A 24,654-nucleotide genomic window follows, 5' to 3' on the forward strand; every position below is an offset into this window, starting at 1 on the left:
CATTGACCCATTTGCCTATGGGTCACCGAATTTCAGTGACCCGTCTCTGATGAAAAAAAAAAACCTAAGTTGTCTCTTTAACGGGAAAATCTTTCTGCCTCTCCTTCCCATCACGACAGTGTTTCCATAGCCTTGCAACCCCCCCTTTTCTTCCAGTGTCCATGACCTCTTGCTTTGTTTACACGTCCACTTCCTCTAGTTCAACCTCAAATAAAGCGGTCAGAGGAAAGCGCACAGGTTAGGGGCTTGTTCCGGGTCTATTATTGGTCGGAGATGCCTGGCTTGAATGCATACAACGAGGTTTTGAGTAGTACTTTGCTACATTCGTTCCTGTTATATTCTCATTCCACCTTTTTGATGGACGACTTTTTTCTTTTATGAAATAGTCGTACCATAATTAAAAAAAATAAGAATACAGTGTAAAATAAACCTCTTAAAATACTCTACATAAAAGTTTAGAAAACGATTAAGAAACAATTGGCAACAAGTGACTACAGTTAATCTCAAACTTACTTTTATATGCAAAAACGAACATTTAACGTGCAGAAAGACCACGTGTTTTACTTTTCTCAAAAGTGTACTATTTAAGAAGCTTTTTTTATTGGGATATTTCACACTATTCTACAGATTGCTCTGAAATGCTTGAAGTCGTCATCAACAGTTTTCTCTTGATGGTTTCGACCCAGACAGGCCAATTCTGAGCATTAATAACAGGTCATTTTTAACCAACGTGCATAACAGTGTGAATTGTCAAGTACTTGTCGAGTAGTTCTCTGCCAAATATCGAACTGGCACAGAGCCTGAACAAAGCTGAAGAACACATAGGCATAGGGGCCTATAATAAGATTTCAAAGTAAAATGATGACTTCAGGCCATCATACGTGTACGTGGCTAAGATACGTTGTACCTCTAATCTGTTTATTGTCATACAATGAGCCGTTCAGAGGAGCTACCAGTACTCGTGTCCTTTATATGCAGTCTGGAGTATTACCATATATGGACGGCCTATTGCGTCACAAATCTCGCGTGATCTGACCAATCACAAGGCTTGTTCTAACAGCCTGCAACGGATCGTAGGGGTGTTTCCATGTTACGGGGTGCTTTTCTTAAACGTCGCAGCATATGGAACAAAAACACTAACGAAAAATTTCAATTGCAAAAATTCGATTGGCTGTGCAAAAAAAACTGACTACATACATAAACTAGAAGTTCTAAATTAAACAAATTAGTACTTGGGATTTAAAATTTACTGTTGCCAACTTAAGATATTTAAAGCTGGATCAGTACGAAAAGGTCGCTATGCCCACACGGGGTAATAATCTACACCGGTGTGGTAACCTTGACTTTTTAAAATACATACCAGGCTCATTGTCCCCATGCAAAATAACCCTTAAAAGAGGTCAGTGATCATGCCATAACCTTCATAGCCAACCTGCTGTCGTTTAAACAACCGCAGTAAAATCTACCGTGTTTGTTTTTCTCTACCAAAATGACTGAATCAAGAAGTATCATACTGGTTTTGATAGTTAAGATGACTGTCCACTTTGCGGCCGGGCAGACAGTCATTACTAACACTACTTTAGGTTCAGTAATGGGCGTGGAACTACCCATACCTGGTGTATCGCTCCCAGTTGTCATCACACGCTATGCTGGAATACCTTACGCTGAGCCACCGATCGGGCAGCTACGCTTCACCAAGCCCGTACCAAAAACTCCATGGGAAGGCGTGTTGAACGCGACGAAGTTTGGATCCAGATGTCCCCAAACTAGAAGTGCTTCTGATCTGTTCCAGTTTTCGGAGTTTGATCAATATATGCCTAACACGAGTATGAGTGAGGACTGTTTGTTTCTGAATGTGTACGTCCCCCAAGATATCGTGGATGCGTTGGGACCGCTGCCTGTCATGGTTTACATACATGGAGGGAGTTTGGTTGGCGGAGAAGGTGCACTCTATGACGGCTCGCTCATTGCACTACAAGGACAGGTCATCGTGGTGAACATGAACTATCGTCTGGGATTGCTCGGCTTCCTCAGCACCGGAGATGACTCAGCACCTGGGAACTACGGTCTGTGGGATCAACGTCTCGCTATCCAGTGGGTCAAAGGAAACATTGCTAATTTTGGAGGTGATCCAGATCAAATCACCATCTTTGGTGAGTCGGCAGGAGGATGGAGTGTTACCTATCAGATGATTTCACCTCTAAACGACAGAAATCTTTTTCAGCGGGTGATTTCTCAGAGTGGGGTACCTTTCCCAGGCTTAATCATCCCGGGTAATTTCGCCCAGCTTCAGGCTTGGAATCTTGCCTCATCTCTAGGTTGCAACCTAACCTATGGCAGCAGCACCACTCGCGACCTGATCAGCTGCCTTCGAGGATTGACTACGGAGGAACTGATAAATATGTCTACATTACAAACGACAGCAGCTACAATTGACGGCGAGTTTCTCACCACCGATATCAGCTCCCTCTTGTCCCATCCTCGGATTGGACAGTATGATCTCCTCTTGGGAGTGAACAACAAAGAAGGCTACTTATTTCCGAGTGAGGCAAACTACACTTCACAAGGCCTTCGTAATGCTATCCAAAGCCTGATTGCTTTCACTTGCCGGTGTGAAAATCCGGAGCAACTAACCGATGCAATCTTGGCCTTCTACTACAGTGGAGACAAGTTGGATGACGTAGATGAAAATCTTCTTAAATACCTGGATGTGATCGGCGATGTATACTTTGACGCGCCTGGAGCCAATTTCCGTAACAAACACGCAACGTCATCTGCTGGTAACAGTAAAACATATTACTATTATTTCATCTATGAAGTTGGAAAGGAGTTTTTGCTTCGTCCAGACTTGGTTGACCGTGTTCCCGGAGCACCACATGCGCTGGATGTCTTCTATGTTTTCGGCCTCATCAACTTGCTGATTCCAGGAAACACTGAGGCGCGGTCATTATCCAACACCATGATACGGTACTGGTCACAGTTTGCAAAGAATGGGTAAGTAAAGATATTCCAACCCGTCAATTACATGTACATGTATACATATATATTTTTTAAATAGCCACGTTCCTCCACTCTAGCACCAGCCAGTGCTTTGCAAGTCTCCAGTGCTGGCAGTAATTACACTTGTGATTGAGGGATGGTGCTGGAACTAGTTGGATCAGCAGACCACCACTGGTATAATAAGATTAGACATTATGATCAGCCAGCTCCGCTCCACCAATCCCGTCAAACTCGGTGGTTGAGAGTGGTTTAAGACGCCAGGGTCCTCATTTGTGGCAACAGTAAGCAGGAAGTCAATTCACGGATTCGAATGAGCTTGTGATTTTTTTTGGAACTTTCAGACTGAGAATATAAACTACGTGGGGCTATTAATATTCCCTTTACGCAAAGCAAATTGACACATTTAAATTAAAAGTGCTAGCAGTACCCGCTGCTGCATTAGATTCGAGCCAGCCACCCGATCCCGGCAAATTCAGCAGTCGAGTCGTTATGACCCCCCTCCCCCCAACTGTGGCTTGAAACCCCAGCTATCAAAGCTTACGATTATTTGTCACAACCCTAGGACCATTTGCACATTATTTTGGTGTAACGGAAAAATCTTGTATAAAAATGTGAAGGAATGTTACAGCAACTACTGTGCCTTTTTCGTGAGTGGATTAATGTTACAGGCTTTCAAACACGGACGTCATGTAAAAATATTCAGACTTGCAATGCCTTTCTACTGAGTGGAGCCACCCGTGACCTTTTTACCTTGCCAAATACAAAGGCGATTGTTGGCTAGCTTGCCACAATTGAATTTGATTAACTATAGCAAGCAAACTTTTGTATTACCTTGGTATTCAGCATTAAGTATTCTTTGTGTGCTGTTCAAGGTTTCGGGATTTCAATAGCCTTGTTGGTCAAGGTGTTAGTCATTCGTCGCAGCACAGAGCAGCCCACATTAGCTGCTCCTCAGGGCTCGTTTCTCGCGGATCCGGATCGCAGTCAGTGATCCCTCGATCGTTGGTTTACTGACACCAAACCGCCTTAATGGATGGAGCGAACTAGCGATGGGATTACTGACCCAGATTCGAATGAAACAAACAGGCTCCCGAAAACTATTGTCGACCGATCTAAACGTGATCACGTAAACGAAACCACTGGTTTTCAATAAAGTTACGCGACCTTCACAATCGGGGTTCCCGGACATGCAACAATACATGCATTTAACTAAAATGAAGCAAATTACTGAATGTCTGGAGTGGCATGTCAAACACACACAAAAACGAAGTAAAAACGACATGTTGTAAATTAGGCTCCCTCTAGCGACACATGAGGACATTTTACAAACACTTCTTGCACAGCTCAACCTATTCTCTTCTACAGTGACATCATCAGGGCAGACGATATTTTCTGAACAATTTGCCATGGAGGATCCTTTAGTTGGACTGCACTTCACTGGTTTATGAATGACTATGAAATGCACGTGCTGCAGTCTTGTCGCTACCAATAGATATCTATCATGAGGCACACATACATGTACATGTATCTTGGTTTGATTTTCACCATTCACATTAAATAGTCCGTTCCTTTTCATCAATATGTGAAATTTATCACTCTTGCTAATCCGTCTGCAGGAACAAGACAAACATGACAACATCATGGTAAAGGTATAAAATGAACTTTCCTATCAACTGACTCCTTTTAGCTGATGAGGGAGTGCTTCTGCTCAAGGCGCCTTTATTCAAGCCAGCGTTTACACGTAAGGATTGCGAACTCAAACAGTCCCCTCATCAGCTCTCTGGGTCTTAATGCTTCAGTGGAAATCATTATCTTGTTTTGTAATATTGATGTAGTTGTTTACTTTTGTTCAAGGGTAGTCCCTGCCACCGGGCCCAAACACGCGATTTTGTCGATCGGCATGGACACTTCAAGTGACATGTCGCTGCCGGCGCCATGAGTGAGTTGCCAAAACAGCTGGAGTACGAAAAGACGGGCGGTGTGGTAATCAGGGAAAACTTCCGGCAGAAAATAGAAATGCCCAGCAGAAATTTTAGCCTAGATGGTGAATGTTCTTAAATATAACTTGATGAACCCCAGTGGCTTTGTCTGTGGAAAAGGTTGTTGACAAATGCTGATTTTTTATACTCACCATCAGTGCCCACGTCATTTATACAGCGTTAAGTCCGCACGTTGTTCAACATCAAAGACGTTTTTGTCGTATTCACTTATTCCCACGACCTTATACCACTTCCGTTCTGAAAACGACTATCAAATCTTATATTATGTGTATCATAAGGTAAACGCTCACCAAACAGATTCGGGTTACAAGATCAGTTGCAGTTCAACCTATTTTTTCACACTTGCATGTCTAAATAACGGTATGATTTCCTTATTCAGCGATCCAAACGGATCAGGTACACTCAAACTACATGTACATTCAACTCAAACTCATGCTATATTCACACTACGTACTACCCACACTACGTACAGTCTACTCACCCTAACACTCAAAAACTGGTTTTGCTCTTACCCAACGTGTATCTATACTAATAAAGGTGCATTCCACCAAATGGTTGTAATTCTGCGCGCGAGCTCATTAATATTTTGTGATCCCGCGGGGTTGTACAATAAGACATGCCATAATCAGGAGGGATCATAGAAATATTTCTACAGATCCCGGATATGGGACTGGTAGTTTCCAGTTCGGGGTATTTCTTTCACAAAAAGCCCCAAATTGCGGGCCCATTTTGGATAGAGGTGGGCGACTACATTCAGAGATGAGCGCTTAGTTTTACTGCTGGGGGAGTATCTGCCTTGAAAGGCGAATAAAAAAGATTTTCGTGGCTAACCCCCATGAACGTGAAACAAAAAGTGCTCTTCTGGCCATAATCGTGAATTTCCAGTAAAAAAACGGAGGCCAACCTCTTCACGAGAGTCAACAGGCGGCGCTATTTCGGTCCGAATTTGCACTATTTTCTATGGGCGCGTATTTTGAAAAACTCTCTAGGTCTATGCTGTCCGGGTGCCTGAGTACACGTGGCGATATGCCATTACGAGAACATAATTATACCACAATCCCATACATGCACATTGATTTTCAACCCTGACTTTTTTGAAGAGGAGGGTATGTTCATGGGATGATTCTGGAGCAACATCCAGCGATTATTGAAACTGAAAGACAAACACTTCCATGTATTAAACAAAAAAAGAACGTAGGGCCTAAACATTAGGGCCCGCTCTTCATAGGCCTGACCCCAATACAAGTATCGGCAAGGCCACAATTTTACTCGCACCCCATGAAAGTGAGTCATGACTGTTATTACACCCAGTCAAAATTACACCGGTTTGGACTTTTGTGCCAACGTCCCGCTTCCACCATTGAAAAGGCAAACAAAAATGTGCTATGTCGATACGGTGCGTTCCATTAACATTAGCCTCAATACATCATTCCTATCCTGAGAACGTTGAGCAGAACGGCCAACCCAGCAGACTTTACTCCCATCAAAATCGAGTAGCTTGGAATAACTGAAATGTTCCCAAAAGAAGGCATGAGTTGGTGTCTGCTTCCTATTTCTCGAGGGTGCTTTTTACACCTCACTGGGCCACTCCCCGCACGAAGTTGGTCTCATTATTCAGCATCATCAGTCTAAAAATTGTCCAAATCCAGCTCTCAGTCAAACAAGCACTGAATGTACAGTGTTTATTAACATATATACATTGGCTAAGGGCAATATACGTTGGCTAAGGGCAGAACCCGTTATACAGAGTGTCCAAATAAAGTATACCGAGATAAAAGTTACTGTAATAGCAAAAAGACTTTATATATAGGAAAGCGAAATATATCTCCAGAAAGGGCAGAATGTCCTCTTTGCAATGGTATACAGCTTGTGATGTTATTGACACAGATGAGTGAACAAACTAGACCGGTGTTAAGCGTACTGAAATCGGCACAGTGACAAGTTTGCATATTTCAGAAACAAAGGCTCAACCATGCAAGTGCGCAGAACGAATTCTTGAAAACAAGGAATGTTCCTAAATCAATCTTATCTGCTTTGTTTTCGCTACTTACCTCATCACTTTAATGTGCTAAGTCCTCCACATGGCCACCATTCCTCTCAATGCACATCTGACATTTTCGTAACATGTCCCTTACTTCTCGTCTGATCATTTCAAGGTCTTGACGGAGATTTGTGACTTTGTCCACTATTCTTGCATGTTAACTCCTGAACATTACCTGAGGGTGTAGTGAAACTTTGGTTCTGCAGGTAACGCCATAAAAATAAATCGCCTAGACCCAACATGTTGACCTTTGTTATCAATATGCAACTTCTCACAGTTCTTAAAGCAAACGCATTTGGTATTCTGCACACTTGCATGGTCTAGCCTTGTTAATCACATATGCAATTTTGTCACAGTGCCAATTTCAGTACCCTTAACATTGGTCTAATTTGTTCACTCATCTGTGTCAATAACATCACAAGCTGTACACATTATAAAGAGGACATTCTGCCCTTTCTAGAGATATATATTGCTGTCCCATATATAAAGTAGTTTTGCTATTACAGTAATTTTTATCGGTATACTTTTTATGTGGACACCCTGTATAAATTAACATCTCCCCAACGTCAACGTACATCTTGAAAACTAACACTCCATGTTTGCTATCAGGGATGCGAAGTGTTTCACACTCTTGATTTTTTATGTGGAACCATTTTATTTCTTTTTACTATTTAGGGATCCAAACGGAGCAGGTTCACCAGAGTGGCCAGAGTTTGAAGTACAGAATGAAACATACATCATCCTAGACGCTAACATCAGGACAGGACAGCGCCTCAAAGCTGACAAAGTAGCCTTCTGGAATGAGTACATCCCAACCATTACGGAGCCGTTTGATAAGAAGACGTGTTCCTATGAAGTACCTGTCAGAAGTCGCACCGTGCGAAAACCGGACACAAAGATGGTGCAGATAGAAAGCAAAGACGGTGAAGTGCTGGGATCTATCATTGGTGCTCTGCGAGTCGCTGACGAAGCAATGGGAGGGCGCGAAGTCGCCGAGTTCTTGGGTATTCCTTACGCAAAACCACCCCTTGGTTATTTGCGATTCAAACAAGCAGAAGATACAGGACCGTGGGGTGATCAACCACTTGGCATCCCGCAGAAGCTACCGCCTGCTTGTCCCCAAGATGTCACACTGGATCCTTGGATGGTTCGCCTTGGGTTCAACCAAACAAGTGAAGATTGCCTGACTCTCAATATCTACGCTCCCACTCAAAACACTGACGACACTGCTTTGCCAGTTCTTGTTTTTATTCACGTTGGATTTGGACTATTCGGCACATCTTCAGTCTATGATGCAACTCTTCTTGCATCCCAGGTTGAAGCTGTTGTTGTGATCATGAACTATCGTTTAGGAGCTCTTGGATTCCTGTCAACAGAAGATGAAGTTGCTCCTGGTTATTACGGACTGAGTGACATCTTAGCTTCACTCAAATGGGTCAACAAGTATATCAGGAGCTTTGGAGGCGATCCAGGGCGCGTTACAGTCTTCGGTCACGGCTCAGGTGGCGTTCTGGCACATCACTTAGTACTCTCTGAGAAGGCAAAAGGCTTATTTAAAAGAGTTGTTTTGGTTGCTGCTTCTGCTATATCTTCACCTATCAATAACCCAGTCGCTCCGAGTCCATCTGAGGCAGCTGAGGCTCTAGCCATCAAACTGGGATGTCCGACTGCTAGTAGTGAGATGATAAATTGTCTCCGTGAAAAGCCAGTGGCCGACTTTGTGTCCAATACCGCAAACCCCCCATTTGGGCTCGCTTTTCCACTCCGTTTTGACGGGGATCTCATCACTGAAAAACCTCTGGAGTTGCTGAAAGCCGGCAGAATTAACGATGTCGACATAATGATTGGATATTCACAAGACGATAATGCTGAACGAAGTTTATTTTTCACTGGCCTCGACTGTCCAAGTGTTGATGAAGTCAAGCAGTACATTAGCACAGTCTGCAGGTTTTCTTACCTCAATCCCGAAGCAGCAGCCTCTGCACTGGTGACGGAATATATTGGAAAAGGTGGACTGGGCGATGCTTGCGAGACAAGGGGTAGTTTCAGAAGGTTTATGAACGACTACCTGTCGGGGTGGAGTTTACTGGAAGCCGCCAGGATTCACGCTGATGCCGGTCAATCTGTGTACTTCTACCTATTCGAACAAAAACCATCCATCCGATACGGACCACCACTCCCCCCAATCTACGGTGCAACTGCCAGAGACGATCTGCAGTTCCTGTTTGGAGATCCATACAGTCCTCTCGTAGATAAACTCGATCTACCCTACAGACTAGAAGATAAGCAGTTAACCCTGGAGCACATGGAATTTTTGAAAAATTTCATTCATAATGGGTGAGATCATTTATCTTTTATGACACTGGTTCAATCCACATTATGGGGAATTCTCTTTCAGGCCTGTTTGACACTGTTTTGGGTAATATCCTTTCGACCAAAAAACAATTTCCACTTGACCCCATCAGACATAATTCCTTTTTTTTTCACATAGGACTCCCGGAACCTCAATGTCTGGCGTTGAGTGGCCAAAATTCGACTCACATGACTTCAAGTACATGTCACTCACCGATTGTCCCCAAGTTTACTCGGGCAACGACAACGACTGGGCACATCTCCTTCGGTTCTGGGCAACTTACCTACCGTCCATCACAGCACCTATTCCTCCTCCACCTGAGATTACCTCTTGCCCGCCAGATCAAGAACCTTGCGTGGTCGGTGAAGGCATTGGATTGAAACTTACCCAAGAGCAGGCTAGTACCGTCATCCAGGCTCTAATCGGGGCATTCATAGGTGCTTTGTTGCTGTCTGTGTTCTTTTTCGGGGGTTGTATGGCATACAGATCCCGGGTAAATCAGATTGGGGAGAAGGGTTTGCAAGGTACGGAGAAAGGCTTCGAAGTCGCAGAGAGAGAATATAGTTCTCATCTTTGAGCGTCTGGCAAAGGCTAGTTGTGACATAATACCTCTTTATTGAAGTTTCCTCCATAAGACTGATTACAAAGGAAGAGTCCCCTGAATTTATGAGAAAGCGATATTTTGGCGTATCAAGACTCTAAAAGTGAAGTTCAGGTGCGGATCAAGTGGGGCCCTCTCATGTTCGTTGCTATAGGGCCTGCGTCTCAAGGTCAAGGAAGACCCCCACCGAGCATGAACCATACAGCGGTCCTAATTTTGTGTGTACAGTTAAGGACAGAATAAAGAAATGAAATGGCTTCATAAACGGCGACACCTGTAAATAAATCCCCCTTATTAGAACAAACATTTCTCGAACCCCCCTGCCAAAAATCCTGGATCTGCCCCTGAAGTTCGTTGGATCAATAAGGGCAGCCAACAGCTATAGCCCCGTCGCTATGATTAGGCAAACAAATAAGCTGCTGTAAGCAAAAATAATAAATTCATCCTTATCTGAAGTCACAAAACTAGTCTCTCAGGACTTCAAACCCGTATCAATTAATCGTTTTTCTTCTTTCTTGCTCGTTGCCTTTTAAATTTTCGTTGGATTAATCCATGACCTTGATAATATTTGCCAGTGGCGTAAATTTGTGCTGCGACTGGGGAAGGGGGATTGTTCGGGATGACTTACCCAACTGTAGAAATTTGAAAAGTGGGGTTGGGGTGCTGACGCTCTACGACACTAGGAGGCGATGCACATTACACGGCTGGTAATAATGCATTAATAAAATACCCTCACAGCACAGAATATCACGGGCATGTATATTTGCTTTGGCCAGCATATGCCCTTTGGGTCTCATTTACTAGCCTGCGGCCATAAAACGTCTCAGCGCACCACATGCACATTTTCATATCCAAGTTGGTTGACTTAACATAACATGCACACGTGCTGCCCCTTTGCCTTAAATTTTCTGCCCTCCTGACAATTCTCACCAGAAAACGTCCCTCTTATTAAATTCTTTTTGACAGTCGCTCTCGGTTAATTAAGTAGCTGGCATACTATTATACCCCATTCTTCCGCTTAAACCTAAAGCAAATCGAAAGACGAACAGAGCAGATTGTACCCTCAAGGCCTACAATTGGAGGGCATTTTTTAACCACGAGCCACTCGTCACGGATGAAGGTGGGCCTACATTACACAGTGTATATAGAAATTTGGGTGATGCAATTGTATCATTGGGGATCGAATTCCTCCATAATGATACTAATACTGCTATTGTAATTTTCTTAGACGCGCATACGTGTCATAATTAATCAAAATTAACTTGTAGCCATATGAAAGTAAACTTGCGCTAGTGATAGAAAAAAGGATGTGTGTAGGAGGCGTGGTATGATCCCATGATTGGTCATAATATTGTGGAAATTTGATCCATTTTTGTATTAGAGAATTATTAGTCGATTTAAAATATCACTCAATGTAGCTTCCATACGTGTTGTAACTCCCGTCGACCGGATTTTGGTCAACATGCTTCCTTCAGGTCAATTTACACCTGTGTTGATCTTACTAGAATAATAACAATTGCAGTGGCCGTGGTCTGTAGGGGAAACAGATGTGTATCTGTATAAAGGTCAATAAAACAGCACATCTGCTTTCAAAATTGACAGAGGTCTTTCATTACGTTGCACCTGAATGTATGCAAGCGGTGTCCACAGACAATCGTCCAAACGAATAACACGCAAGGAAGCCAAAAGTTGATTAAATGATCACACCAACTTCATCGACCATTTGACTATTAGTTCAAGGGCACACATTTATTAATTAGGCATCCTGTTTATTTTTAATATCGTGACACGTCAGTGATAATAAAACCTTAATTGAAGAGATTATTTTGTTCTTTCTCTAATATTTGACATTAGTCCTATAGTTTCCAATGCTGGCGTACATATCCAATGAAAAAAATCCATCCGTGTAAGGTTGTTGACAAGCAGTTGGACATGTAAAGAGAATAGGACCTAATCAACTTCTTCATGGACAGTGGGTGACTTTCCGGTACGTTTCCTAGCGACCTTAAACTCGCTCGGCTGAGTAAAAAAGCAAACCTCGTCCCAAGGCACTGAGCCGAGATGCTATCACTAGCTGTTCTCCCGCCTTTAGTACTGGATGGTTTGCATAATCCTGGTAAAGCTCAATCATTGCGTAACCTGGCTTGTCCACCGATGCCCTTTCAGGGCTTTGAAAGGCCCGGCAAATGCATGACGATTCCTATGGATCGCGCGTCTGAAGCCAGGACTTATTTCACACCATTTTTCTGAAAGGAATCTGTATACTTACCAATGCCCTGAAAGGATTGAAAAGGAAGGGTCACAGACCTTGCATTCACTTTTAATGTGAAAACCGAAGCTTGTTTATTTAGTGCACTGTATTTAGTTTATCAGTGTGCCAATTACATGCATGTTACAAATCCATTTTTAAGCAACTTAAACTAAAATTCTAGGTTTACATTGTCGACAGTATATTTTGTCTGAAAAGATTTTTTTCTACATTAAAGGTTATTTTCAGATAGATTTTTCCACAAACAATAAAAAGTCCCGTGGGTTTACAAGTAAACAGCAGCAGACTTTGATTCTTTTAATGTCATACTTCGTCATCGTATCAACTGCAAGACAATCCGGAGCCTCCTAAAAACATTTTACCCCTCTTCTAGGTTTAGTAGGGTCATGAGTCAGTCTTTACCCGTCGGTTTAATTGACTTCGGATGCGAAGCAGATTTCATGAAATCTAAAACATTGGTTTCCCAACATACAGATTGTTGAAGTGATGTTGACCTAAAAAGGATTGTAACTGGCCTTAATATTTAGATACGAAATCAGGATGTTAGAAGGAAGTTACCATGGACGGGAAGGAGATTGCTGGTTGGGTCAATGTCATTTCAACGCGCTTTGCTTTCTGTTAACGCTGACCGGACCTGCAACAATGCATGTAACTTACTGATGCTAGGATAGATTTACAAAATAAAAAAGTGATCCTGAGCGACTGAATTGTTATATGGCAATCCTTGCACTCTGTTGTCCAAATATCCTTAGGGTAATGTCATTATTTGGCATGCAGTTCTATGACATTATATGCATTAACGTTACCTGTGCAGTATGATACATGTAGTTTATGAATTGCAGGGAACTTGCTGTTTAGCTAAAACGCACATCATAAGTTGAAACGAACACTTTATCCGTGGTTTTTCTACCCAGATTTACGGTATTAAAACAATTTCAACTATTTCAATTTAATTGAAAAAGTAATTTTTTCCTAAAATGTATTATGAAATGTAAAGTTTTTGGTTGATAATATGACCGATGATGTTAGTGTAAGTGCTACGTGTGTTTAGGCGTCCCGAACCAAGACCTTTTTTCAGTTTTGGTTTTCGATAAGCGTTTTCGTGACTTGGTTGTGCCTCTGTGACGTTACTTTCTGACCGAACGAGAACCGAATGTTGGAGTTGGTTCAGCGCCGGTTCAAAATGACGGAAAACAAACAATTTTTGTCGCATCTCGCACGAGTGAATTATATACAGCGGAATTTGTCGTTACACATAGGCCTATGCAGCGAATCAAAGAGATATTTAATTTTCTTCGAAAATTTTCGTGAAAAGAAAGAACAGCACTGGCGAGAAACACGCCAAACACTGAGTGAAAATGAGTTTCCCAAGTTAATTTAACCGTGTCGCCTGCTTTCAATAAGCTTTATTCATGAAACTGTCAGATTTTGCGGTCAGATATTGTGAGCTGAAATAAAAAAGGGCGAGAATGTTTTTGGCTGTAAATTTTATGTCAAGGTGTTTTGATTTCGAACTCTTATTTATGGTAAAGAACTTGATGTAATTGGAATGTATTTTTCAGTAAGATTCATTCTGAAATGTACAGTTTTGTTGATAACATGAACCTACCACTTGATTCCGCTGTTTATGAATCAATACGTTTGTTGAACGTCGTGACCCCCCCCCACCACCACCGGCCGCCACCACCCGCCGATTATCAGAAAAGAAATTTGCAATAACATCCATCCACGTTTTGTCTCTGAAAAGATTTGCTTGCGTGAGATCTCGGAGTCTCGAAAGCAGTATATACTTTTTTTTTTACACGTCACTGGATTACGCTAATGCCACTACGTGCATGGACTGCCGTGGCCACGAGCGAACACAGCATGCTTGACCAGTTTATCTTAAGTAGGCCTAGATTGTGTTTTATTCCTCCACGATTATATGCAACACTATGCATCATTACCATCACAACACATCGTATAAATCCACCACGATTGTGACATCACAGGAAAAGTTCTATACTACTCCAAACGTCCAAATCTTCTCACACAACGGGCCACTTCTCTTCTCTATGCCATACTTCTTCACAATGGCATTTTTCTGAGTACAAAATCTGCTATCATCAACAAACGCTTTCACGAAGATTTTTTTCTTTATTCTGCCATGGTATGTGGTCTGAGGTCACTGAGCTGAACGCCCAAAATACTTGTACATGTGCATCACACTGCAGTTACTTCACAACCTGGACAGCAGAAAATGGGGGCGATATTGGCCAGTTTCCTGGTAAATAAATGGGTGGGTCTTTGCCATGCCAAAACTCAGCGGAGTAAATGGCAACTGTTCTGCGGTACAATTAGCACTGTAGCCTCTATATTGCCGCATTGCAGGGTCCTCATGAATTGCGCAGTGCCATGCATCTTCGGGTGGTTTTCTTCACTTATAAAAAGAGCAATGGGTGACCACTTCTTCAGGTACAAAAAATTAAGCGTATGGGCTTGAACTTTGCCAGACATGCGTGTATGGGGGTTCACTTTTCAACAGTTAGGAATTACATGTGGCATTACATGCATTAGGCATTTGTCGCCCGGTCGAGTATCCGTGATTGTGAGAAATTCAGTCTGCATGAAGTGCAGAGCTCCCCTGCTCTCTTTGCAGGACCTCCAAGTCGGCATTATTGCAGGAAAACCTACCTCTCATGAACACAGTGGAACTTCAGCGTCAGCGAATTGCAGAAATGATTTTGTAAAACGCACAGCACCCGTCATATGAGTTGAGTGAGTGTGAGTTCTACCCCGACTCATTTTGCAATAAGATGGGATTCTTAATTTATATATATCCAGCACGATATGTGGGAAAGTTACAACCCCCCCATGTGATGCGCAAGCTATATACGCTGTATTGTGCCTCCTGTTCCCCCCCCCACCGGAAACCTAAAAGGATTTCCAAAGATTTCGTCAACACAAAAGAAAACACAATAGAAGGGGGTCCCTTTGCCACCTATCGCGCATCAAATGGAGGGACATGGACACACCCGACGGAATTCCAATCCACAAAAACAGGCTCATCGGGTTTCTGGAAACACAAAACACGACCATCTGCATGAAAGATGGGAATTCTTTCTTAGTGAAACACAGGCCGTGGTCTTGTAGTTCCGCCTGTAGCACCGTCTGTCATGACCTTTGTGTTACTGTGGCTGGTGGTTTCCTTTACACGGGCAAAGGAAGTCAGATTTGTCATGTCGAATACAAGAGTCGCGTGTTCAAAACCAAGCTCCCAGCAGCTACGTTAAAATAATCTATACAGTTCTTTTGGTTGATTATGACATCTTGAAAATGACTGGATGCACAAGTGTTTCGCTGATTTTGTTGGGTCTGATTTGTGTTCACTATGTGGCTGGGCAGACAGTCATTACTAACACTACTTTGGGTCCAGTAATGGGCATAAAATTACCGATACCCGGTGTACCCATCCCAGTCGTTACACGGTATGCTGGAATACCGTACGCTGAGCCACCGATTGGGCAGCTGCGCTTCGCTAAGCCCGTACCGAAAACTCCCTGGGATGGCGTGCTCAACGCCACATTGTTCGGCGCCAAATGTCCTCAGACCGCGGTTTCTTTTGATGTGTTCATATCTTCGGAATTTGATCAATTTATACCTAATACGGGTACAAATGAGGACTGTTTGTTTCTGAATATGTATGTTCCGCATGGTTTCGTTGATGCGTTGAGACCCCTGCCTGTCATGGTTTACTTGCATGGAGGGAGTTTGGTTAGCGGGGAAGGTGCACTCTACGACGGCTCGCTCATTGCACTACAAGGACAGGTCATCGTGGTGAACATGAACTACCGTCTGGGATTATTCGGCTTCCTCAGCACCGGAGACGACTCAGCACCTGGGAACTACGGACTGTGGGATCAACGTCTCGCTATCCAGTGGGTCAAAGACAACATCGCCAACTTTGGTGGTGATCCAGATCAAATCACCATCTTTGGTGAGTCGGCAGGAGGATGGAGTGTGACCTACCAGATGATTTCACCTCTAAACGACAGGAATGTTTTTCAGCGGGTGATTTCTCAGAGCGGGGTAGCTTTTCCAGGCTTAATCATCCCGGGTAATTTCGCCCAGCTTCAGGCTTGGAATCTTGCCTCATCTCTTGGCTGCAACCTAACATATGGTAGCAGCACCACGCGCCACCTGATCAGCTGCCTACGAGGATTAACCACGGAGGAACTGTTGAGTAAATCTTCATTCGTAACAACAGCGGCTACAATTGACGGCGAGTTTCTTACCACCGACATCAACTCTCTCCTGTCCCATCCCCGAGTTGGACAGTATGACCTTCTCTTAGGGGTTAACAGTCAAGAGGGGTCCGTTTTTCAGAGTGCGGATAACTACACTGCAGAGGGTCTTCGTCGTGCCACCCAGAGCCAAATCGCCGTAACTTGTCAGTGTGAAAATCCGGAGCAAATCACCAATGCAATTTTGGCCTTTTATTTCAGTGGGGACAAGCTGGGCAACATCCAGGAAAATCTTCTGAAATATTTAGATGTGATCGGTGATTTATATTTCGACATTCCCGGTGCAAATTTCCGTAACAAACACGCAATGTTGTCTACTGACAATACTAGGACATATTACTATTATTTCGACTATGAAGTTGGAAAGGAGTTTTTGCTTCGTCCAGATTTGGTTGATCGTGTTTCCGGAGCACCACACATCCTGGATGTCTTCTATGTTTTCGGGCTCATCAACTTGCTGATTCCAGGAAACATCGAGGCGCAGTCATTATCCGATGCTATCATAAAGTATTGGTCACAGTTTGCGAAGAACGGGTAAATAAATTGTATTTAAAACCTTGAAAAGAGATACTGCATCCTTAACTGTTGAAGTGAAATGTACGTAAGCCTACTTTGAAAGACGCCGTTATGAAAATCCGACAATGTTAGATATGAAACTGACATGACAAGAAACATTGAACTGCTCTTTAAATAACCAATCTGCGTGCAAGCCTATACATTTTTGAAGCAAATTAAAAAACAAACACCCCAACAAACACAAACAAACAAACGCTTACGCAGTGTGTCCACATTGAACCAATAGATTAACACATGCATACTCAACGCTTGACTCATTGTTAGGTTACCAAGCCCACTGTTTAAAATCGTTGCCCCACAATACCGCAAAGAATAAATAAAATAGTGTGGTGAAAGTGACATAAAGTGGCATCATGCATCGATTAAAGGTATTTTAAAATTATTTTAAAATCATTCATATTAATTGTTACATGACAGAGGTTGGCAACGTAAAGTATGACAGGTAAGCGTTGTTGAAATCGGTCTAATATAAGAAAAAAATCAGTTATTTTTGTCTATATGGGTGAGTTTTCTGTTTTGACGATTTATTTTCGAATTCAAAGTCCTTTGTAATGATAACAAGAAGAAATATTTTCCAATTCAGAGTCAGTGACCAGTATAATTTCGAAACATGGTGGGCACAATATGAGAGTGCTATTTGAAGTTGGTAAAGTTGGATTAACCAGAAAAAATTTCACCCAAACGAAATAGCGCCCTTTTATTGGGACCGCCATACCTCAAAAAGGCTAATGGCCGCCCGTGCACACATCCAGACCTGTGCCCATGAATGACAGAGACCACGTTGCTTGTTGGCCATTATTCCTTCACGAGTAGGATTTTCCTTTAAGTAACTTTCCAATCATTATCGCCAGTTCTCGACATATTTCTTCTATTTAAAACAAATTTCAATGTTGACTAAAAGTGCACGGAACATTCGAGATTGCCAAGGGATATTTGGTATACCTAATTGTTCGCTGTAACGTTGATTGGTAAAGTGGCAGTCTGTTACATTTTTAAATAATTTCAAACAAAATTTCAAAAATGTCAGCCTCGACTTCAATTTTATTTTCAACTTAGAGTTCAAGTTAAAGACGTCTTTCTGTAAATAGTGGATTGCCTCTATTGAACGTCACAGACGCTACACGCTATGCTCATGATACACTCTACTTCCATCGTCACAACACACTGCTCACTGACCTAGGGTTTGCGTTACATTATCTGTTTTTGTGTCTCTTGGGTTAAGAAAGAAAAATAGCTATTTTAAAACCCTTTGAAGACTTTTTTCAGCTGAAATTTTGTAAGGTTTCCTTGACTGCTCCGCTTCCTTTTGCTGCAATATACCTTATCCCCCAAATGGCTCTAATCTCTTCAAAACTCCCTTTTAGTGAAGCGGAAACGTCCCGTGGATGAGTCCACAGAACGTCTTCCTTTCCTAAATCGTGCAGACATCTTTTGCCCACGAGTACACACTAGGTACGTTAGGCCAGCGCACACACTTTACTCTGCACCCAAACAGTATATCATCAAGATGAACAATCAATTGTATGAAACAGTTTTATTCTTATTTATTATTTAGGGATCCAAACGGAGCAGCGTTACCTGAATGGCCAGAGTTCGAAGCAGAGAATGAAACATACATCATCCTAGACGCTAACATCAGGACAGGACAGCGCCTCAAAGCTGACAAAGTCGCCTTCTGGAACGAGTACATCCCAACCATTACGGACCCGTTTGATGAGAAAACGTGTTCCTATGAAGTACCTGTCAGAAGTGGCACCGTGCAAAAACCGGACACAAAGACTGTGCAGATAGAAAGCAAAGACGGTGAAGTGCTGGGATCTATCACTGGTGCTGTGCGAGTCGCTGACGAAGCAATGGGAGGGCGCGAAGTCGCCAAGTTCTTAGGCATTCCATACGCAAAACCGCCCCTTGGTAATTTGCGATTCAAACCACCTGAAGATACAGGACCGTGGGCTGATCAACCACTCGGCATCCCAGAGAAGCTACCACCAGCCTGTCCTCAAGATGTTACATTGGATCCTTGGATGGTTCGCCTTGGGCTCAACCAAACAAGTGAAGATTGTCTGACTCTCAATATCTACGCTCCCACTCAAAACACTGACGCTTTGCCAGTTCTTGTTTTTATTCACGTTGGGTATGGAGTATACAGCACATCTTCCGTCTATGATGCAACTCTTCTTGCATCTCAGGCTGAAGCTGTTTTTGTAGTCATAAACCATCGTTTAGGAGCTCTGGGATTTCTATCAACAGAAGATGAAGTAGCTCCTGGTAATTACGGATTGCATGACATCTTGGCTGCTCTTAAATGGGTCAACAAGTACATCGGGAGCTTTGGAGGCGATCCTGAACAGGTAACTATCCAAGGTCATGGATCGGGTGCTGTACTTGCCCACTTCCTCGTTCTGTCTGAGAGGGCAAAGGGCCTTTTTAACAAAGCCGTGTTGATGAGTGCAACTGCTATATCCCCACCTGTCGACAATCCAACCCTTCCACGACCATCAGAGATAGCCAAGGCTCTCGCCCTCAAATTGGGATGTCCAACTGCAAACAGTGAGATGATGATCACTTGTCTCAGAGGAAAACCAGTGGCAGATTTTGTGTCAAATACCGTAACACCCCCGTTTGGCCTTGCCTTTCCAACAGTTGTTGATGGTGATCTCATCACCGATAAACCCCTCGCATTGCTGAAAGCCGGCAGAATTAACAATGTTAACGTGATCGTTGGATTAGCAAAGGACGAAGATGCTATACCGTCATTTTTTTTCACCGGCCTCAATTGTCCAAGTGTCGAGGAAGTCCAGCAATACATTAGAATTGTTAGTAGACTTTCATTCGAGAACCCCGGCAATGCAGCGCTCGCTCTAATTGCGGAATACATTGGAAAAGGTGGATTAGGGGACGACTGCGAGACAAGGGGTAGTTTCAGACAGTTCATGAATGACTACTTGTCATACTGGAGCACATTGGAAGCTGCCAGGCTCCACGCTAACGCTGGTCACTCAGTCTACTTCTACTCGTTTGATCTCAAACCACCTGCTCCTTATAAAGGACCGCTTCCACCTCAGGCAGGACCAGCTTTGACAGATGATCTGCAGTTCCTGTTCGGAGATCCATACAGTCCTCTCGTTGATAAACTCCAACTATCCTATAGACTGGAAGATAAACAGTTCACCCTGGAGCTGATGGCATTTTTGAAAAATTTCATTTACAATGGGTGAGTACAAATTTACATTTAAAATGTTCTCTAGAAAAATCCCTTACCTCTCATACCAGACAGTCTGAGATTTACAGACCTCTCTCAATTGCACATTCTTCGTATTAGCGACCAAAATTTGAAGAAACATAACCCCTTTGATATCTCTCAATGAACATTTTGTTCGGTTATACACAGGGACGGGTTTGATTAGTAATATTTTGTAGTAGTTTTATAACTTCATGTTTTGATGGCTATTCCAGCTTTGTTTTAGTCTTGGTTCCAAGACATTACTACCTGTGTTCGCGCAGTAAATTTTGCCAGTCGACAGAGGGCGCTATGCGACGGCCGATTGTACAAGATTATCGCACGCATAGGGGTGCCTTCCACCAAATGGTTGTATTTCTGCGCGCGAGCTCATTAATATTTTGTGATCACACGGGGTTTTTATAATAAGACATGCCATAATCAGGAGGCATCATAGAAATATTTCTATAAATCCCGAAGTCTGGGACTGTTAGTTTCCAGTTTTCTTTCACAAAAGCCCCAAATTGCGGGCCTATTTTGGACAGAGGCGGGCGGCTACATTCAGAAATGCGCGCTTAGTTTTACTGCTGTTTGGGGGGGGTATCTTCCTTGACAGGTGGATAAGCAAAGATTTTCGTGGCTAACCCCCATGAAATTGAAACGAAAAGTGATCTTCTGGCCATAATATTGAATTTTCAGTAAAAAAAAAAAAGGGGGAGTCCAACCTCTTCACGACTGTCAACAGGCGGTGCTATTTCGGTCCGATTTTGCACTGTTTTCTATGGGCGCGTACTTGGTGTAGTGCAACCATAGTTACTGCGAATACCTACCTCGTCCGTCACATAGTGCCCTCTTTTGACTGGCAAAATTTACTGCGCTGAAGCGTTCATGAATAGACGAACAAAGCTACAGATAGGAACGTCTTGGACCCAAGACTAGCTTTGTTTACGCTTTGTGAATCATTGTTACACATTTTTTTGAAGGCTTGCCCTAGTTCATCTATACACAATTTCCGACTTGGGAAGAAAAGACTATTACGGCTTTTTGATACGTAAATGGATATCATGGGAAGAGATATTGGGGGATGGCGATATATCCTCCTTCTTTTTGACCTGGGGAGGAGGAATTACCGATATAATTCACCTCCCCCCATGCACACACCTTTCAAGACACAGTGGCTGAGTTCGGGCGGCTTGTTCTCGTATAATCACAAACAGCTTGATTCGTTGTTCTTGGGTCGGCCGCTCGAACGCCGAAGACATACAACCGGTTGTCGCTGATAGTGACAACCAACATGCAATATATGTACGTTATTCGAGAGTGCCATCTCTCTACTTTTTGCAGCTGTTCAAAAATCAAAACCTCACAAGTTTTTCTGTGTGTTCCCGTAATACCCTAACGAGGAGGTGGTGTCACAGTGTGATCCTGTTCCGAGAACAGAGTTCTTGAGTCGTGTTCCCATTGTTCGAGCGCGAGAACAAGAAACCCGTGTCGAGAATCGGCCGCCTGAACTCGACTTGAATGTCGAGTGTGCCCTGCCACTGGCGCCACCTAGAGATGCCTGGCATGCTTGACCCCTGACCTGTGTATTTCATGTTGTCATGAAAAGCTGGTCATATTAAAGTGTTCTCAAAATAAAAAGCCTGTCTCCGCCTGCTTTGTCACGAAACACTGACCTAATGTGCACCCGTATATAGGCCTACCAACAACTCCGTAATTTCCGGCGTCACGATCTAATCTGGGATGGAGGCCGTGCTGAGGTCGATGGATAAATACGAAATCATCCCCCATATGTGGCAAGCAATCTACGCCCATGACGCCCATGAGTCATTATTTGTTTTAATAAGGTGGACATCAATCCACGGGGTATGCTGAGAATACGTTCAAATCGAAGTCTGAGTTTTGTAATGTTTATTTCATATGTCCTAATTTTATTTCCAAGATTGGAAGCTACCTAACCTTGGAATTACTTTTCACTCTTATTGTGCTACGTTTTACATGAAAACATGAATGAATTTTCTTCAGTGAAAGTGCCAATTGATGAATATCTTGATGTTGTAAAGATAAAGGTTGTATCTCCTAATTTTTATAGGACTCCGGGGACTTCGCTGTCCGGCGTTGAGTGGCCAAAATTCAACTCGAATGATCTTAGGTACATGTCACTTACCGATTGTCCTCAAGCCTTCTCCGGCAACGACAACAACTGGCAACATCTCCTCCGGTTCTGGGCAAGTTACCTACCGACCATCACGTCACCCGTTCCTCCACCTCCTGAGGTGACCCCCTGCCCGCCGGATGAAGAGCCTTGCGTGGTCGGTGAAGGTATCGGGTTAAAACTATCCTCAGAGCAGGCTAGTACCGTCATCGAAGCTCTGATTGGAGCAGTCATAGGTGCTTTGGTGTTGTCTGTCTTCTTTTTGGGGGGTTGTATGGCATACAGGGCTCGGGCAAAGCGGATTGAGGTGCAAAGTCAGAAAGGCAAGGGGAAAGGCCTGGCACATTACTTGGATGATGCAGAGAGAGAGGAATTTAGCTCTAGGCTTTGAAGCTAAACCATCAAAACGTCCAGATATACAGTACACGTATGTCCGGATGAAAACGTTGATTCAAAGGTTGTCAAATTAATTAAAAACTGTTCAAAGTTAAAGGACATCAAACAAGCTCTTCAACTTCCTTCAACCGGATTAAGGTAACATGGGCGTCCTTCCTGAGCAAGTATTACGGGCACATTATTCCTTGCAGTTAGTCCTTGTTAGTAAGTTACCATAGTTACCATATACATGTACTGGAGAACAGAAATGTTGGTCTCGCTAAGTGATAATAAGTCTGAATCTACTGAGTAGACTTATTTAGGTTAAGTAGACTAACCTGATAGCTTATAACCAATATTTTAACCAAGACATGTAGAATTGACAAAGTGACTCTACAACCAAATGTATAACAGGAAAATGTGTATGCACAAAAGATACTCAGGGTTTGGATTCTGTGTCTAAAGAAAGCAGCTTCTCAAACGAGAAACGATTTATTCATGGACATTTAAGAACAAACAACTGGATGGAACGTACCTTTAACAGACGTATTCTGCAGGGGCACAGCTATTTTGTCACATAGTTTAAAATGTTGTGCTCATAATTATTCGACGTTATGAATTCAACACACTAAATCCACTTACGTTGGTGAAATATGATATAACAAAAGTCTTTTCGTTGGCATGTCCTTACACTCAACCCAGTGTGTCTCCACGTTGTCATGATTGTATAGGACTAATGGCGTTCGATTGTCATCTGGACCACAGGTGAGAGGGTACTCGTGTCCAGCGTAGCAGCTTTGCAGAGTAACAGAGCCGTGTGTAGAGAGAGTTGCGACATAAGTTTAAGTGTTACCATTGTTGAAAACAAACTGACAGGCGTATGTTCCAGTGCACATGGACAGTTTGCGTACTATAGCTGCTCGCTCTACTGTACACGTAATGATCAGACTTTTTTTAAAATCTGAAACTGGTGCTACGTCTTTCTCTGCATATACAGCTCTGCAGGTAAGATGCTTGCAGCTACCACTTTTGGGAAGAACTCCTGATACGTGTACATTTAGTTGATACGATACTTTTAATTCAGGTTTACTCAGTCACCTTTGAAATTTTAATATGGCAAAGTTATTTAATAGCGAGGATCAATATTGTATACAAAAAAGACCAGGTATATTTTCTTAAAAATATATGCCATTTATCCTTATAAAAATATAATCAGTCAGTGCGTAATTTTCTATTTAAAGACGGGGAAATAATGCTGGACACAGGTGAATTAATTCTGTCTGGTGCCAGTTGATGCGGTGTTCTGGAGGCTGTGAGTGTTAAACGATGCCGGGATCGGCTGGCCGGTCCGAGTCAAATGGAGCAGCGGGTACCGCGAACAATTTTCAAGATGTATTTTTGACTCGGACCGGCCAGCCGATCCCGGCAAGCTCGGTGGTCGAGTGGTTAAGACATCTGCACTAGTAAGCAGGAGGTCGTGGGTTCGAGTCCCACCCAAGTAAGCTTGTGAGGTTTTTTCGCAAGCTCTCGGACAAGCACTGAGCATACAGTGCTTATTAATATACGTTGGGTAAGGGCAAACCTGTTATATATAATTAAGATCAGATCAGTTTGGAATTAATCAAGCGAGTCGTCCTTTGTGAAACCTAGGCATAGTTGCGTACACGACCTTCGCAGTCTATTCAGTATCTTGTTGCCTCAATTTCCCAGATCGTCCCTTCTTTATGAAACCCGTGCCTAGGTGTACTAGGTGACTTATTTCACAAACTTTGTATGGAATA

General features: G+C 43.0%; 2 protein-coding genes across 3 annotated transcripts; both read left to right on the forward strand.

Annotated features, from left to right (window-relative positions):
* The first annotated feature begins 256 nt into the window (after positions 1–256).
* On the forward strand, positions 257–13,862 carry LOC110973268 (uncharacterized). The gene is made up of 3 exons (XM_022223958.2): positions 257–2,994; positions 7,717–9,378; positions 9,533–13,862. Exons 1-3 carry the CDS (start codon positions 1,490–1,492, stop codon positions 9,969–9,971), a joined length of 3,606 nt encoding a protein of 1,201 aa, XP_022079650.2. The 5' UTR covers positions 257–1,489; the 3' UTR covers positions 9,972–13,862.
* A 1,498-nt stretch (positions 13,863–15,360) lies between these two features.
* Positions 15,361–23,570, forward strand: LOC110973294 (uncharacterized). 2 transcript variants are annotated; one of them, XM_087132853.1, is made up of 3 exons: positions 15,361–17,081; positions 18,679–20,337; positions 22,436–23,570. In XM_087132853.1, exons 1-3 carry the CDS (start codon positions 15,580–15,582, stop codon positions 22,887–22,889), a joined length of 3,615 nt encoding a protein of 1,204 aa, XP_086988979.1. In that variant the 5' UTR covers positions 15,361–15,579; the 3' UTR covers positions 22,890–23,570. The 2 variants fall into 2 exon arrangements, 1 of the variants encoding a protein (XP_086988979.1); XR_002597449.2 differs by lacking the exons at positions 15,361–17,081; positions 18,679–20,337 and adding an exon at positions 21,850–22,209 and having other exon boundaries at positions 22,436–22,577.
* The last annotated feature ends 1,084 nt before the right edge of the window (positions 23,571–24,654 follow it).

This window comes from Acanthaster planci, linkage group LG02, assembly GCF_054643075.1.
Source record: "Acanthaster planci isolate LZ-2023a linkage group LG02, COTS_SCS, whole genome shotgun sequence".
In the NCBI taxonomy this organism is placed as follows: Eukaryota; Metazoa; Echinodermata; class Asteroidea; order Valvatida; family Acanthasteridae; genus Acanthaster; species Acanthaster planci.

Coding starts and splice junctions, on each gene's coding strand:
- LOC110973268 (XM_022223958.2), top strand. CDS start 1,490: ATGACTGAATCAAGAAGTATCATACTGGTTTTGATAGTTAAGATGACT. Junction 2,995..7,716: donor TCACAGTTTGCAAAGAATGG/GTAAGTAAAGAT, acceptor TTTACTATTTAG/GGATCCAAACGGAGCAGGTT. Junction 9,379..9,532: donor AAAAATTTCATTCATAATGG/GTGAGATCATTT, acceptor TTTTTCACATAG/GACTCCCGGAACCTCAATGT.
- LOC110973294 (XM_087132853.1), top strand. CDS start 15,580: ATGACTGGATGCACAAGTGTTTCGCTGATTTTGTTGGGTCTGATTTGT. Junction 17,082..18,678: donor TCACAGTTTGCGAAGAACGG/GTAAATAAATTG, acceptor TTTATTATTTAG/GGATCCAAACGGAGCAGCGT. Junction 20,338..22,435: donor AAAAATTTCATTTACAATGG/GTGAGTACAAAT, acceptor TAATTTTTATAG/GACTCCGGGGACTTCGCTGT.